At 43.4% G+C, this 15,073-nt stretch overlaps 3 protein-coding genes across 3 annotated transcripts; 2 read left to right on the forward strand and 1 right to left on the reverse strand.

Annotated features, from left to right (window-relative positions):
- The first annotated feature begins 78 nt into the window (after positions 1-78).
- On the forward strand, positions 79-5,181 carry LOC122873158 (piggyBac transposable element-derived protein 4-like). The gene is made up of 2 exons (XM_044189528.1): positions 79-1,975; positions 3,923-5,181. Exons 1-2 carry the CDS (start codon positions 719-721, stop codon positions 4,346-4,348), a joined length of 1,683 nt encoding a protein of 560 aa, XP_044045463.1. The 5' UTR covers positions 79-718; the 3' UTR covers positions 4,349-5,181.
- Positions 5,182-7,808: 2,627 nt separating this feature from the next.
- On the forward strand, positions 7,809-8,666 carry mrpl21 (mitochondrial ribosomal protein L21). Its single transcript, XM_044189535.1, has one exon. The coding sequence runs from the start codon at positions 7,899-7,901 to the stop codon at positions 8,508-8,510; it is 612 nt and encodes a 203-aa protein (XP_044045470.1). The 5' UTR covers positions 7,809-7,898; the 3' UTR covers positions 8,511-8,666.
- Positions 8,667-9,533: 867 nt separating this feature from the next.
- On the reverse strand, positions 9,534-14,688 carry lg3h6orf120 (linkage group 3 C6orf120 homolog). Its single transcript, XM_044189536.1, has 2 exons — positions 14,533-14,688; positions 9,534-12,292 (listed from the first exon to the last, which is right to left on the reverse strand). The coding sequence occupies exon 2, from the start codon at positions 12,242-12,244 to the stop codon at positions 11,687-11,689; it is 558 nt and encodes a 185-aa protein (XP_044045471.1). The 5' UTR covers positions 12,245-12,292; positions 14,533-14,688; the 3' UTR covers positions 9,534-11,686.
- Positions 14,689-15,073: the final 385 nt, after the last annotated feature.

Consider the following 15,073-nt stretch of genomic DNA (forward strand, 5'->3'; position numbering starts at 1 on the left):
AAATTAGTGTGTGTGTGTGTGTGTGTGTGTGTAGGCTAGAGATAGAAATTATATTGTACTGCAGGTCATATCTCCCTCTCTCTCTGTGTCACACACACACACACACACACACACACACAGACACACACACATGCACGTGCAGGCATTCATAATAAATTAAATCTAATCTATAGGCCCCCTCCTGGTGCGGTGTTTCCGTAGCCCCTGCATGAGGCTGTAGACCGGATGTCCCATAACCCTTGAATCCAGGCGAGACAAAGCGTCCCCCGCCAGCCAATCAGACGTCAGTTGAGTCTGGGGTTAGACACCGCCCTCTCAGGCAGCACAGGACACCAAAAGAAATAAACACCTCTCCGATTTTCAAGTTGTTTTTATTTTTTTTATTTTCCATTTTTCATTTTAGAAAACGATCCCAAAAATCTTAATTATACATCGATCTGACGAACAAAAAACAAAAAAACAACAACACTTTAAGAAAATTGAATTAAATTTTCTTGCTTTTCATTTTTTATATGGAACATTGAAGTGAAGCGCTACACGGTTGTGGGTTTTTTTTTGCGCCGTGGTTCTTTATTGTCCCACTAGGGGAAATTTACTGTGCAGCGAGGGTTCACACATGTTGCAGCAGAAAGATACAAAGGACAACATTTAAGCTGCCGTAACTACAACTACAAAGCTACATGCAGCTTGGCAGGCTGGTCACTTCATACCTGACGAGATGAAGAGACGCTCCAACGTGCTGGAAGCTCTGGAGAAAGTCCTGCAGCCTGAGGACAGCGAGCAGGACTCTGATGAAGCCGTCGGAACCGAGGAAGACACGAATGATGAAGACGAGTTCGTGCCCGAGTCCGAGTCCTCCGATGACTCCACTGATGGTGGGAAGGACAAGGAGGAGACAGCAGGTCCCGATGAATGGAAATCCAAGAATGGGCAAATCGTCTGGTCTCCCACTCACGCCGAGACGCTGCGTTACTTTCCAGCTAAATGTGTGACCCCGGGACCGACACGGTACGCCACCGCCCGCATCACCACTGTCAAGTCCTGCTTCGATCTGTTCATCACGGAAGAGATCATCCAGCTGATTCTGGACATGACGAATCTGCAAGGGAGGCGCTCCGTCCGTGACTGGAAGGACATCGATGCCACCGACCTGCAGGCCTACATCGGCCTGCTGATTCTGGCTGGTGTGTACAGGTCGCGGTGCGAGTCCACGTGCAGCCTGTGGAGTGAACACACCGGACGGGCCATCTTCAGGGCCACCATGTCCCACAGAAGATACAGTTTGCTAAACGCAAACGTGCGTTTCGACGACAAGCTGGCACGACCTGAGCGCCGCAGGAAAGACAAGCTGGCTGCCTTCAGGACCATCTGGGAAAAGTGGGTACATCGGCTCCCCCTCCTCTTCAACCCGGGCCAGGATGTCTGCGTCGACGAGCAGCTGGTCCAGTTCAGAGGCCGCTGCGCATTCCGCCAGTACATGCCCAAGAAACCAGCGAAGTATGGCATCAAGATTTGGGTCACCTGCGACGCCCTCACGTCTTACGCATGGAATATGCAAATCTACACAGGTAAATCTGAAGGCAGTGCCCCGGAGGTGAACCAGGGAAAGAGGGTCGTCCTGGACATGACTGATGGGCTGCAGGGGCACACCGTGACGTGCGACAACTTCTTCACGTCTTATGCGCTGGCGGAGGAGCTCCTGAAAAGGAAGATGGCCATGGTCGGCACAATAAGGAAGAACAAGCCAGAGCTTCCCCCGAAGCTGCTGCAGTTTAGGCAGAGGGCGCCCCTCTCCTCCCTCTTCGCGTTCACCAGGACGCACACGGCGGTGTCCTACATACCGAAGCGGAGGAAGAACGTGCTGCTCCTCAGCACCAAGCACCGCGATCCGGCTGTGAGTAGCAAGGATCACCGCAAGCCAACGATAATCCTCGACTACAACCGCTGCAAAGGAGGTGTCGACAACTTGGATAAGGTAGGCCCATGCGCTATTACGCATAAATTATGCACACGTGTATTTATTCTTACTGAATCTACGTGCTTGTCTATATTTAGTGTTTGTATTATTATTTCTTGCATATATAAAGAACGATTGGTATATTTGTGCATGATGAGGAGGAATATTTGTGTCATTTATTACAGCCCCCTCCCCCTCCTCCACTCCACTCAGTTGGATGTTTGAGCTTCAGTGTGCAGAATGATGTGATTTGTTTTCACACTCACCTGCTTAAAGTGGAAAGTTTCTCTGATTTTTAAGGGGGTGGAGCCACAACGAGCATGATTTGTGACATCACAAATAGTTTTGGAAGCCAATCCTGGTCCAGTTTGCAACTTATACAGATGTAATGTAGAAACTTGAAGCCGCCAGTGCACAAACACTGAGAATGGACTCCACAGTGAAGTAGGAAAACTTTAGGAATCAACAAAAATTTGCATATTCATATTTTCTGGAATATTTAATGAGCTAGAAGGAGGAGATACCTTTATAAGGATTTTAATGTGGAAGTGAGGAAGACACAAATTAGTGTTCCAAGCAGACTAATTGTATCTACAGTGGTGTGAAAAAGTGATTGCCCCCTAAACCTAATAACTGGTTGCTCCACCCTTAGCAGCAACAACTGCAATCAAGCGTTTGCAATAACTTGCAACGAGTCTTTTACAGCGCTGTGGAGGAATTTTGGCCCACTCATCTTTGCAGAATTGTTGTAATTCAGCCACATTGGAGGGTTTTCGAGCATGAACTGCCTTTTTAAGGTCATGCCACAGCATCTCAATAGGATTCAGGTCAGGACTTTGACTAGGCCACTCCAAAGTCTTCATTTTGTTCTTCAGCCATTCAGAGGTGGACTTGCTGGTGTGTTTTGGATCATTGTCCTGCTGCAGTACCCAAGTTCGCTTCAGCTTGAGGTCACGAACAGATGGCCGGACGTTCTCCTTCAGGAGTTTTTAGTAGACGGCAGAATTCATGGTTCCATTTATCACAGCAAGTCTTCCAGGTCCTGAAGCAGCAAAACAGCCCCAGACCATCACACTACCACCACCATATTTTACTGTTGGTATGATGTTCTTTCTCTGAAATGTGGTGTTACTTTTACGCCAGATGTAATGGGACGCACACCTTCCAAAAAGTAAAACTTTTGTCTCGTCAGTCCACAGAGTATTTTCCCAAAAGTCTTGGGGATCATCAAGATGTTTTCTGGCAAAAATGAGACGAGCCTTAATGTTCTTTTGCTCAGTAGTGGTTTTCGTCTTGGAAGTCTGCCATTTTTGCCCAATCTCTTTCTTATGGTGGAGTCATGAACATTGACTAATTTTGGTCGGTCGGCCACTCCTGGGAAGGCTCACCACTGTTCCATGTTTTCGCCATTTGTGGATAATGACTCACTGTGGTTCGCTGGAGTCCCAAAGCTTTAGAAATGGCTTTATAACTTTTTCCATACTGATAGATCTCAATTACTTTCTTTCTCATTTGTTCCTGAATTTCTTTGGATCTCGGCACGATGTCTAGCTTTTGAAGATCTTTTGGTCTACTTCACTTTGTCAGGCAGGTGCTATTTAAGTGATTTCTTGATTGAGAACAGGTGTGGCAGTGATCAGGCCTGGGTGTGGCTAGAGAAATTGAACTCAGGTGTGATAAACCACAGTTATGTTTTAACAGGTGGGGCAATCACTTTTTCCACACAGGGCCATGTAGGTTTGGATTTTGTTTTCCCTTAATAATAACAACCTTCATTTAAAAACTGCATTTTGTGTTTACTTGTGTTATCTTTGACTAATATTTAAATTTGTTTGATGATCTGAAACATTTAAGTGTGACAAACATGCAAAAAAATAAGAAATCAGGAAGCGGGTAAACACTTTTTCACACCACTGTATGTTTTAATACATGTCTGGAGGGGAGCTTTAATCTTATCTTTGGCAGGTTGTCGGCACCTACAGCTGTAGGAGGAGGACCTGTCGGTGGCCACTGGTTCTGTTTTACAACATCCTGGACGTCTCTGCCTACAATGCATTTGTGCTGTGGACAGCACAGAATCCCTCCTGGAACCAGAAAAAAACCTTCAGACGGAGGCTGTTCATAGAGGAGCTGGGGAAAATGCTGGTGTCTCCGCAAATGCAACGAAGACAGAGGCTCCCCCGCACGCCAAGCGCCGCTGCCATGGTGAAGGATCAACATCAGTCGGGGGACAACCCGGAGGAAAGCCGGGACGCAGGCGGCCCCCCCAGCAAAATAAGGAGAAAGTGCGAGTTCTGCACTGGGAAAAAGAAAAAGGTTTACACCACTTGCTTCAAGTGTGGCAAGCATATTTGCAAAAGCCACACATTCTCATACTGCGGCTCTTGCTGAACTAAATGAACTCTTACGCACACACACACACACACACACACGCAGAGTAGTATTTTTGTTCTGATTTTCTTTTATATCTTTAATGTTGTTTAGAAAAATAAATCTTATTCTTGTTCAAAGTCATCTTGTATTTTTTATTTCTTTATTTCTAGAGCAAACTTTGAAGGGTAATAGGAGTAATGAAAAAAAACAATAATGGACATTTTACATGGACTAGACGTTAGCAGGTGAGATTCTTTAATTCTTTTAATCTAATACTGCACAAAAAATTAAAAATCAATGTTGTTGCTAATCATTGACATATCCAAGACTTTGCTAATCCAGACCAAAATGTTCCCCGTTAGCATTTAGTATATGGAAAATAATTCATTTTGGGTTTTTTTTTTTCTTTGGTGGTATCATCACAAAAACTGGCATTTAAAAGGTTAAAATCCTGACAATGAATGATTATTTGGTAGTTGTGATCAGGACTAGTGTTGGTTAAAAGATTTAACTCAGTGAAAGTGGAAAATAATATTAATATATTGTCACAGTTGGCTCCTCAGTCCCTTCCTCAAACACAGTCATCGTCCTGTTTCTCTTGACCCTTGATCATCTCACTCCTGCAGCCCTCGCCTCATCCCCCCCTCACCTGAGAGCATCTCCACACCTGCACTCCCTCATCAGCCACTCATATATATACACCGGCCCAGATCTATTGTTCCTCTGCCAGTTTGTCAATGTTGTTCGTTCTGTTATTTCATGTCCGTGGCCTGTTCCTGTCTGCCTCGTGCTCTTGTAATCCTTGTAGCTTGTTTTTTTTTTTTTTTTTGTGAATAAATCATTTAACTGCACCAGTCTTCCTGTTATGTTTACGTTTGGGTCCAATCCCCATTGCCCTGCATAACCCACCGTGACATTTATTATATTTTTATAGCAGTTTTAGGAAGGGGACATTTTTATCCTTAATGTAAAAAAAGGTATTAGATATTGCACAAAAAATAAAAATGCATCAAAATCAATGTTGTTGCTAATCAGTGACATATCCAAGACTGTGATAATGCAAAACAAATGTTTCCCCCTTGCATTTAGTATACAGGAAATAATTTTTTGTGGGGGTTTTTTCATAAAAAACAACAGTGGCATTATGTAAACAAACATTTAAAGGGTTACAATCCTGAAAATGTATGAATATTTGGTAGTTATGATCAGGACTGAAGATGGTTAAAAGATTTAAAATAATTGATAGTTTCTCCAACTTGCCAGGTATAAATGATTGAGCAAGTAAACTTTATTTGTGTAGCGCTTTCCACAGACATAAGTGCTACACAAAAACATTTATAAAAGAAAAGAAAAGTGCAACTAAAAACACAGTACGTAGTAAAAAGAAGACACAATAAATGCATAAGATGCAGACCTGGTGCATACAGGTAACCCAAACGCCTGTCTGAACAGGTATGTCTTTAGCTGCCTTTTAAAAGAATCCACAGACTGTAAGGGTGCAGGCAGACCATCCCCCCCCCCAGCCCTCCAAGCTGCATATACTCTAGTTTTGGCTTTGACAGCAGCTGCATGAACTCACTGATGGTCTCAAAAACATCTTTGCAGCGCTGCGAGCTTTGAACTTCTATATCAAAGCCAAGCTCCTGTTTTATCTCTGTATACCAAAGACACACGAAGCAGAGCGGGTGACAAAAAAAAAATCCCAATGCGAACCAATTACTCTTGGCTCATAAGGTCATGCAATGTACACAAGTACACCCCTACAGGACAAAGACACACACATCTTCAAAGCTCAGCATACTGTAACTCAATTACAGACATTTACTGCACCTCTGAGGTTTCATTTATTGTATTCTATTGACTTTAAAGGCCTGCACGTCCATATGTGTGTGTGCGAGAGAGAGGGAGGAATTGTAACTGCTGCACAATCTAATTTCCATCTCTGGATACTGTCATAGACTGCACATCCCTATCAACACACTCACACACATAATTTCAGTTTCAAACATGGGCTTTATTGGTTCCATTATACAGCATTAGTGCCCCTACAGGAAGCCAGGAAGATAGCATGTATTTTCTCTATAGGCCAAACATTGGAAAATGGCTCTATATGTTGGAAAATAGTAATGAAAGCCTGACACAGTGAGAATAAGAATGCATGATTTTATGCTGTGAAGGCCGTGGGATCAAAATTTGCAGTTTCAATTGGGGGGGGGATTTTTGTCCTTAAGGGGCTGAGTGTCAGTATTTTGTGTACACAGTGTTTTATTGACTTATTATAGCATCTGAGGTTGAAATTACAAAATAAATCAAAAACTTCACTCCCATATTCACATCATATTCATGCCTTATGCATTAACACAGCCAAAATCATCAAAACATGAAAAAGCCAAAAATGTCTGTCACTTTAAAAAAGTACGTTAGAGGACAAAAATTTTGCCTGACATAATCTGCCATAAAAATATTATATATTAATATTATTTTCCACTTTCAGTGAGTTAAATCTTTTAACTCACTGACTGTTTGCTGGCCAAACTACATGCCATCTTGGACAGCGTCTCCCACCCGCTCCATGACGTGCTGGTCAAACAAAGGAGCGCCTTCAGCGGAAGACTCATCCCCCCACAATGCACCACAGAGCGCCACAGGAAGTCACTCCTGCCTGTGGCCATCAGACTCTTTAACTCCTCCCTCTAAGTGTCAGTCTGTATGACCCTGAGTCACTAAACTGGACATTGGATCATTAACATCTCTGCAGTACTTGTGCAATATTTTAGTTTAAAATTCCCTATTTATTGATATTGATATTACTCATACTTCTATTACTGCTGTGCAATATCCTCCGTCTCATTATAACCTTAATAAGCTACACTTTACTTGACAGTTCATGCACTATTACCTTATACCGTATTATTATCATCATCAACCGGTAAACCCACTTTGTGCTTCACACTTATTTTATTTTATACTTATACCCACTTTGTATTTAATTTATCTGACCTGTATTATAGTGGATTATATTTTTTGCTAGTACTTCTATTCCTGTGTGCGCTGACGTGACAGTGAGCAGCTGTAAGGAAAGAGTTTCCCCTCGGAGATCAATAAAGTATTTCTGATTCTGATAACAGGTAAGATATGATGAGAAAGAAAAAAAAAATCCTCTTAACATTGGCTTTTTGTTGACGAAAGGAGAATTTGCCAACAATAATGTAAAGATTTACTGAAGTTTGGAAATGTTTAGAGAGAAGTAGAATAAGATACTAACATCCTCAAAGTTTCTTTAAATCTTTCCAGAATTTCTCAGTATGTGGACAACCTACATTGCTATTAATGAAAAATACTTACTTGCTAAAATACTGGAGAACAATATTTCAACATTACCTTTTAAGTGTATTTCACTTGTAATAGTTGTTTACTTTGACTCAAATATACTAGTGAATATATTAGTGGTATTTTACTATGTAACTTTGGCCTGTAATTATTATTTCCACCACTGATAAAAATGTGTCTGAAAGCAGAGGTGACGCATGCGCACGTACAGTACGTGTAGAGCAGTCACGCATGCGCGATGCGAACTAGTGCATTTCCTGTCAAGATGGCGCTGAGCAGAGGAGCAGGGCTGTGGAGGACATGCAGCATGTTGTTACCCAGACACCCACTCCTGTTCCCCGCTGCTGCCCGAACACAGAGCTCCGTGAGCCGGGACCTGGTGCCTCCGACCTCCCTGTCTAGGCCGCCGTGGCCGGAGCAGACGCTCCTGGTCCCGGAGGAAGAGGAGCGGAGCCGACACGCAGCCGTGGTGAGCACCGTGAACCAGCGGATCAGCCAGCAGGACTTCGGCCGGCTGTTCGCCGTCGTGCACTTCGCCGGCCGCCAGTGGAAGGTCACCGACGAAGACCTGATCCTGATCGAGAACCACATCGATGCGGAGTGCGGGGAGCGGATCCGGATGGAGAAGGTGCTGCTGGTCGGCGCGGAGGACTTCACCCTGATCGGCAGGCCCGTGCTGGGGAAGGAGCTGGTCCGGGTCGAGGCCACCGTGATCGAAAAGACCGAGTCCTGGCCCAAAGTCCACATGAGGTTCTGGAAGAGGCACCGGTTCCAGCGCAAGAGGATCATCATCCAGCCGCAGACGGTGCTGAGGATCAACAGCATCCAGCTGGCCCCCAGACTGCCATGATGAAGATGATGAAGAGGAAGACTGAAGGTTTATTTCTTCCCAAATGATGATAAATATGTAAATGCAGGTTCAAAACCGAGGTGACTCTCTGGACTGTGCTTCTGCGCAACTGAGCCCAGTTGTCGACTTCCTGTAAATAAAGCTTCATCTTTTGCAGATGACTGATTATTTAATATTTACATTTTAAAAGTCCTGGAAAGTATTAAAAAGGTGTTTTTTTTTTTAAAGAGCTAAATTAGTCTTGAATGCAGGTAAACAAAGTATCTCAAATCTGTGGTTTCTTATTGTGAACAACCGACCGATATCATACTTAAAGACTGCAGACAAAATGATTAGTTTGTTATTAATCAGTTACTGAAATATCGATCGAGTAAAAACGCTAAACCCATGCCGGTTTCAGCTTTTCAAAACTGTGAGGATTTGCTTACTTTTCCTGTTCCTCCGCACGTGAAAACTCCTGATGTTTTATTAGCTATTTATCAATTTAAGCAAAAAAAAAAAAAAAACGCAGGTCGATCGATTAGTCTGTGAGAGGAACAACAGGTGCAAGCACCTGTCAGACCGAAGCCTTTAAGTGGCTTTACAAGAGTCTTAAAGCGATTTCAAGGATTTTATCTCGATGCCAACAAAACCAAACACCCTGCTGTGCGGAGAGGCCGAGGGTTTCTGTTGTCTTGCTCGTGGGCACGTCGGCACGACTGGGCTCTGGGTTCATATTTGTAGCCTAACGATGCCCCGTGTCGTTAATCAATACAAGGCTCCTGACTCTCAAACAGGTGGTGAGAATTTAAACATTTAAACGATTCATTTACTTCAAAATCATCTAAAAAGCTGCAGATAAAAGCTTTTTTTCCCCTCAGTTTATTTCTGTTAAAATGCGATACCCATTTTCTTTTTTAATGTCTTAGCATTTTGTGGATGAAAACTTAAAATCACTAAATATATAAAATCAGTTAACTGTTAAAGCTGCCGCTGTAAAAGGATTCAGCTGAACAGCCTGAAGTGTTGGAAACGTTACACTGATTATGATTAAATTACTTTATTATGATTTATTTTTAAAAACAAGAGTCATGACACATTTACAGCCTGAACTAATGCCAGTTAAACTTCTCTTTTTTTGGAATTGCTGATGAAGAATAATTCCTCGTTATCATGACGTTCAAACTGCAACTAGTCGACTGAGCAGGTGTTTTTCAACACCTGCCGTGATGCTGGCTGAGCCCTACACCTCGGTGCTCGTTAGACGGCTTCTCCTCAGACTCAAACCGCCAACCTTTCCGGTAACGAGGTCTGAAACAAACGAGACAAAAACATTTTAAAACAGTCTGAGAAACAACTGCTTTATTTAGAAACCTGATTGAGTCGTCTCTGAAACAGGAAACCCACTCGGCGGCGGCGGCGCTGAAGGCACTGTTGAACATTTCTGCTCAGTGGTCGCAAAGTTTACGCATAACTGACCTCCAGCGCGGGAGGCGACGTTTAAATCAGGAGCTCGTCCAACAGGAAAGAAACAAAATGAGCGATCAAACCAAATGAAATGTTGCCACTAGCGTTGACAGGTCGGTAGCAATATGGCAGCATATTCAGCAGCGTCTTCGCCGAACAAAAAACGGTCTGCTTTGGTGGAAATGAAGGGCTCCTGTAGCATGACAACGTACCATCGTCGTTCCTTTAACAATAAACCTGCCCCGTAGGAAACTCATGTACATCTAAAAAAAAAAAAAAAGGCTGACAATGACTGTATTGCTAAAGTTGTTTTATATTTAGACCCACGCACATCCTGTGTGGCGTTGATATGCAGAGTTAAGACAAGCGGTTTCATTCATTCCCAGGCCCGAGGTGAGTCAGCCACAGCGGTTCCTCTCTAAATTAGATTTTTTTTTAAAGATTTAAGATAAAGTTTAAGGGTAGGTTTCCGTCTCGATACTCAGAAGTCACACATTGCGAGAGAGTCACGGTTCGCTGTAATCTTTCCTCCTGACGGCGAAGCTTCCCAATTATGACACACTGCAGAGAGATGAAAGGACAAAATCCACAGCTGTGTTTTAAAGCTCGTCTGAACTCATCCACTGAGGCTTCAGCGGTGTGACTGACAACTCAAGCGAGCATCTCCGTCCTGGTGCTTTCGCATTGGGTTCGCAGCTGGTGCGGCGTCCTCGCGACAAACTCTACATGCGACTACCAGGACGCGTCTCAGCGAGGAAACACGGAAAACTGAGAATTTTCCTACTAAAAACAAAGACTAACTTTGGGAAAACACCCACGTGATTCAGCTACAGGCCTCAACATGCTCCAAACAGAGCCGGTCTGGACTTCTCTCTTTGATGCGCCCGTTTATAGGATTCATCACATCAAAACTACAAAGACACACAAAAGAGTTCTTGAAGAGAGACGAGGGAGGCAGCGTGATCAAACCGGAGGAAGCCGCGGCGCCGTCTGAAACGGGCGTTAACGCCTTTTCGATGTAGTTAATTTTAAGCAAACTGAGGCCTCGACTCAGATTGCTGGCTGAAATTCAGAATGCATGTTTTGCAGAGGACGAGGACTGTGGCGTTTGTTCCGCATCTCTTACAGTGTAGTCGCTTTGGGAACGGGTCACTTCACAACTTGTATGGACGGGAGGAACGACGACAGTGACCAATAACTCGGCACCGTACGGCACGTGAACGTTGTATTAAGATAAACTTGAAAAAACCCAAATCTTTCCTTTAATATCCCCCTCTTGACCTTTTGGTTGAACAGCAGTTCAATATAGAAAATCACAGAGGCCCAAATTTAGGCCATGACTAAACCTGTGCCCGTTCTTCACCTCGATACGCTTCATCCTGTCTTTGTATGAGAGGACACCAAGGCAAAATCTGCTAAATCTGACTAAATGTTCATTTGCTTGTCACCAAACATACAGACTTTCTGAAACATTTTCTGATTAGTCAGGCTTCAATGGTAAATTCAGCAGTGATCCATAAAAAAGTTTTAACTTGCAATTTTAAATCAAGTATGTATGGTTGATCACAAGGAAAGGAATTGTTAAAATGCCAGAATTCTCAATGGAGTTTGGTGCAACATTTTCTCATCCTTACAGAATGAAAGAAAAATAATTTTAAGGCCGACTGAGCCAAAAAAAAAAAAAGCAGAATCTCTTCCTTCTGTCGCAGCAGCAAGACAGGAAACCATTTTCAAAACAATATCTCAAGTATAATTTTCAAAAGTCCGATCAGAATTGTCCAAAAGATCGACTCCTCTTCCTGAAAGTCCTCCTCTGCTGCCTGAGGGGATTTGCTTTGCTTGTGTCCGTCTTCTGAGGTGTATGGGTCCTTATCAAATGGGTCCTGGGGCACCGTCTGATCGTAAAACACTCGCATTTCAAACTCGCTCTCCTTGTGAGACGGGTGGCCGTAAATGCCGATGCCCACGGGCCTCGCGAAGTTCCCCGGCACCTCCACCACATCCGGGCCACAGGTGACCGACTGCAGCTTGTAGGTGTCGAAGCTCGGCCGCAGCGTTTTATCCGACACGTAGAGGTCCGCGTCTCCCTTGAGGCTTTGCATGTGCAGGATGATTCTGCCATCGTGGTTGAGGCGCAGGTAGCTGTAGTTTCCGGCCCCGATGTGGCCCTGAACCACATGAAGCAGCACCCACTCTTCGGGGACGCCCTCGTCCTCCGAGGAGTTCAGGAAGCCTCGGACCTGGGACAGCAGGAGGGCAACGACGAGAGCGCTGCAGCTCAGCATCATGATGAAGGCATCTGTCAGTCAATCACCGCCTGGACGACACCAGACAGCCTGACAACAGGACGAGAAACGTTACAAAGTACCCGAACAGAGAGAGAAAATAACACTGCGGTACTTTTAATATGAAAACATTCAGCTAACGATTATTCTCATAACTGATTAATCTGTTTATACCTTTTTTTAATTAACCAATTCAGTTTTCTAGTACGTAAAATATCAGTGAAAAATGCAGATGACAATTTATTAGAACCCAAGATGATGTCTTCAAACTGGTTAGTTTGTCCGCCAACAGGCCAAAACCCAAATATATTCAGTTTACGATGATATAAAACAGAGAAACAGCAGCAAGTTTGAGAAGCTGGAGCCGGTGGATTTTTGGCTTTTCGCTTGATAGATAGATTACTTGTCGGTCAATATTCTCTCGATAGACTTTTCAGTTCAGGGTCAAAACATTTCTGCAGCTACATAATTTGGGAAGAAACTAATTAATCAGCCGCAAAATGTTTTGATCCAGTTTATTGTTATTTGGATCTCCTTTAGGCTCTTCCTGGGGGTCCAGTTTGTTGGGTTTTCACACCCAAACAGGATGAAAACCAGTACATCCTACAAAGCACTGACATGTGAACACACTACAGTTACACATGGATATATATATATACACACACACAGTCTTGTGACGTTTGAAACATACACGGTGTAGTCCAAACACATTATGGTCCTGTGATGTCACGTTAACACCCTGACAGGAAATGTATTAGTTCGTGTTGATGTGACAGAGTCAGGACGAGGTTATCTCATGTTTATCAGTAATCCCTGCTCAGATTAACTGGGCCCAAATTGTTGTGACCCCCCCCCCATTGACCCGCTGCCCTCTGTGACACCATTCAGTCAGTCCTCCTATACTGCAATACTACCTGTCCTCCAAGATTATCTAACAATGGAGGATCCGCTTTAGCCGATTTTGCTAATTCCATCAACAAATTGGCAGTTAATCAAACGACCAAAACCAAACGCAGACTGTACAGGACTCAGGACCGAGAGGTGCGACCACATCACACCTGGTTCAGCCTCTTTACATCGGCTCCCTGTTGGTTTCAGGACTGACTTTTAAGGCTCTTCATGGCTCCAGATTATATTTTAGAACTTGTAATCTTTTATAAACCTTCACGTAGTCTGAGATCTTTGGGCAGGGGTCTCCTGTCTGTTCCTGAGTCCAGGATGGAAACTAAGGGGGGCAGAGCTTTTGCCATCAGGGCCCCGAGGATCTGGAACAACCTGCCCGAAGACATCAGGCTGTCTGAGTCAGCGTCTTCGTTTAAGTCTCGTCTCAAAACACATTTTTATCTGAAAGCAGATCCTGATTTTACCTGAGCTGGCTGTTTAAAGTGTGGTATTTTATTTCTCTCTCTGTGAAGTAAACACACGTGCACCTTCACACGTGCTCGTATATTAAACCTGTGACTTTACCTACAGGTATCAAAGAGAAAACGAACACAGGGAAATTCTAACTTTAAAGAAATGGATGCAAAAACAAAGCAGCCAGACACCTTCATCAAGCCACTTCCGTCCTTTCGGTATTTTAGGTTTCCTGCCAAAGAGTAAAACACATTAATCTGCAAAAAAGCTGACTGTCCGCCTTCTCGCAGTTCAGTGAAATCGGAGTCTAAAAAGGAAACTGACTGAAAGCCCATCAGCAGAGCTAAAAATAAACGCATCTCTAAGAAAAACAGATTTTATCGTCTGATATTCGCTTTAAATGTTCAGCTTCGTGACTTTCAAACCAGATACGTGCGAGAAGTTTGATATCAGAACAGTCCCGGTTTTGTATCAGCAACAACTAAACGGATTAGTCTCAATAACTTAACGCTGTATTTGAGTTTAATGCTAACCTGCTAACAGGGCACCGTCCAGCAGTTACAACCTTATAAAGTTACAACCCGACGGTAAAATCAAATAAAACAAAGAAAAATAATTGTTCCTATAAATAAATATATTGCAATAAAACCTACTATCTCACACCGCGCTTAGTAGATTAAGACTAGCGTTAGCCTGAGCTAACAGCAAGCTAATTACTTATTTAACTAGGTTAGCTTCTTAACACAGTTAGCTAGCTAGCTATCCCGCAGCTAACGTTGCTGCTAGCTGCTAGCTTGTTCAGTTTTAGCTAAATCCGCTCAAGTTTCCAAAAAAATGGAGGCTGCCGAATAACTTAAAACTTTACGATTAAGTTACAAACTGGTTGTTAAACATGTATTAAAAGCGCCTTTTAACACCCTGCTCCGTTTACTTACATAGCTGTCGTTTCCTAAACAGCATTTTCGTCTACACCGCACCGTCCATCTGAGTACAGCAAGCTGCTGGAAGTTCACTTCTTCACTTCCTTTTTCCTTTGACTCCCCGCAACAACCGAGACTGGCCGCTCACTGCCACCACCTGCTGGCGAGACCTGGTAACTACACCCACCAGGATCCCATTAAACCTCATCCCTGTGATCAGTTTTTAATGACAATCTACAAACAGACTGAACTCGATGACCAACAGAATTATAAAGCAAGGATAAGTTAATATTATGCAAACATTTCAAGTCCTAAAATTTGACAGTTTTGAGGATATTTTAAGGCTATAGCTGTATGTTATTTAGCATTATACTCTTCTATTTCTACTGACTCGGAAAATTTCGAGGTCTGTTTTGTTTGCTTGACCCTACGTGGATTTCTGACTACATGGAAGCATTAAGTATGGCTTAAAAACATAAGCTTTAATCTAATCAGAGTAAGACTAACTGGAGCCACTCTGTAGAGGTTTAGTCAACCCAGGTTTGCTGTATGTCAG

This window comes from Siniperca chuatsi, linkage group LG3, assembly GCF_020085105.1.
Source record: "Siniperca chuatsi isolate FFG_IHB_CAS linkage group LG3, ASM2008510v1, whole genome shotgun sequence".
Taxonomy (NCBI): Eukaryota; Metazoa; Chordata; class Actinopteri; order Centrarchiformes; family Sinipercidae; genus Siniperca; species Siniperca chuatsi.

Excerpts from the sequence above, each read along its gene's own strand:
- LOC122873158 (XM_044189528.1), top strand. The coding sequence starts at position 719 with ATGAAGAGACGCTCCAACGTGCTGGAAGCTCTGGAGAAAGTCCTGCAG. Across the intron at positions 1,976-3,922 it reads GTGTCGACAACTTGGATAAG|GTTGTCGGCACCTACAGCTG; the intron begins GTAGGCCCATGC and ends TATCTTTGGCAG.
- mrpl21 (XM_044189535.1), top strand. The coding sequence starts at position 7,899 with ATGCGAACTAGTGCATTTCCTGTCAAGATGGCGCTGAGCAGAGGAGCA.
- lg3h6orf120 (XM_044189536.1), bottom strand. The coding sequence starts at position 12,244 with ATGATGCTGAGCTGCAGCGCTCTCGTCGTTGCCCTCCTGCTGTCCCAG.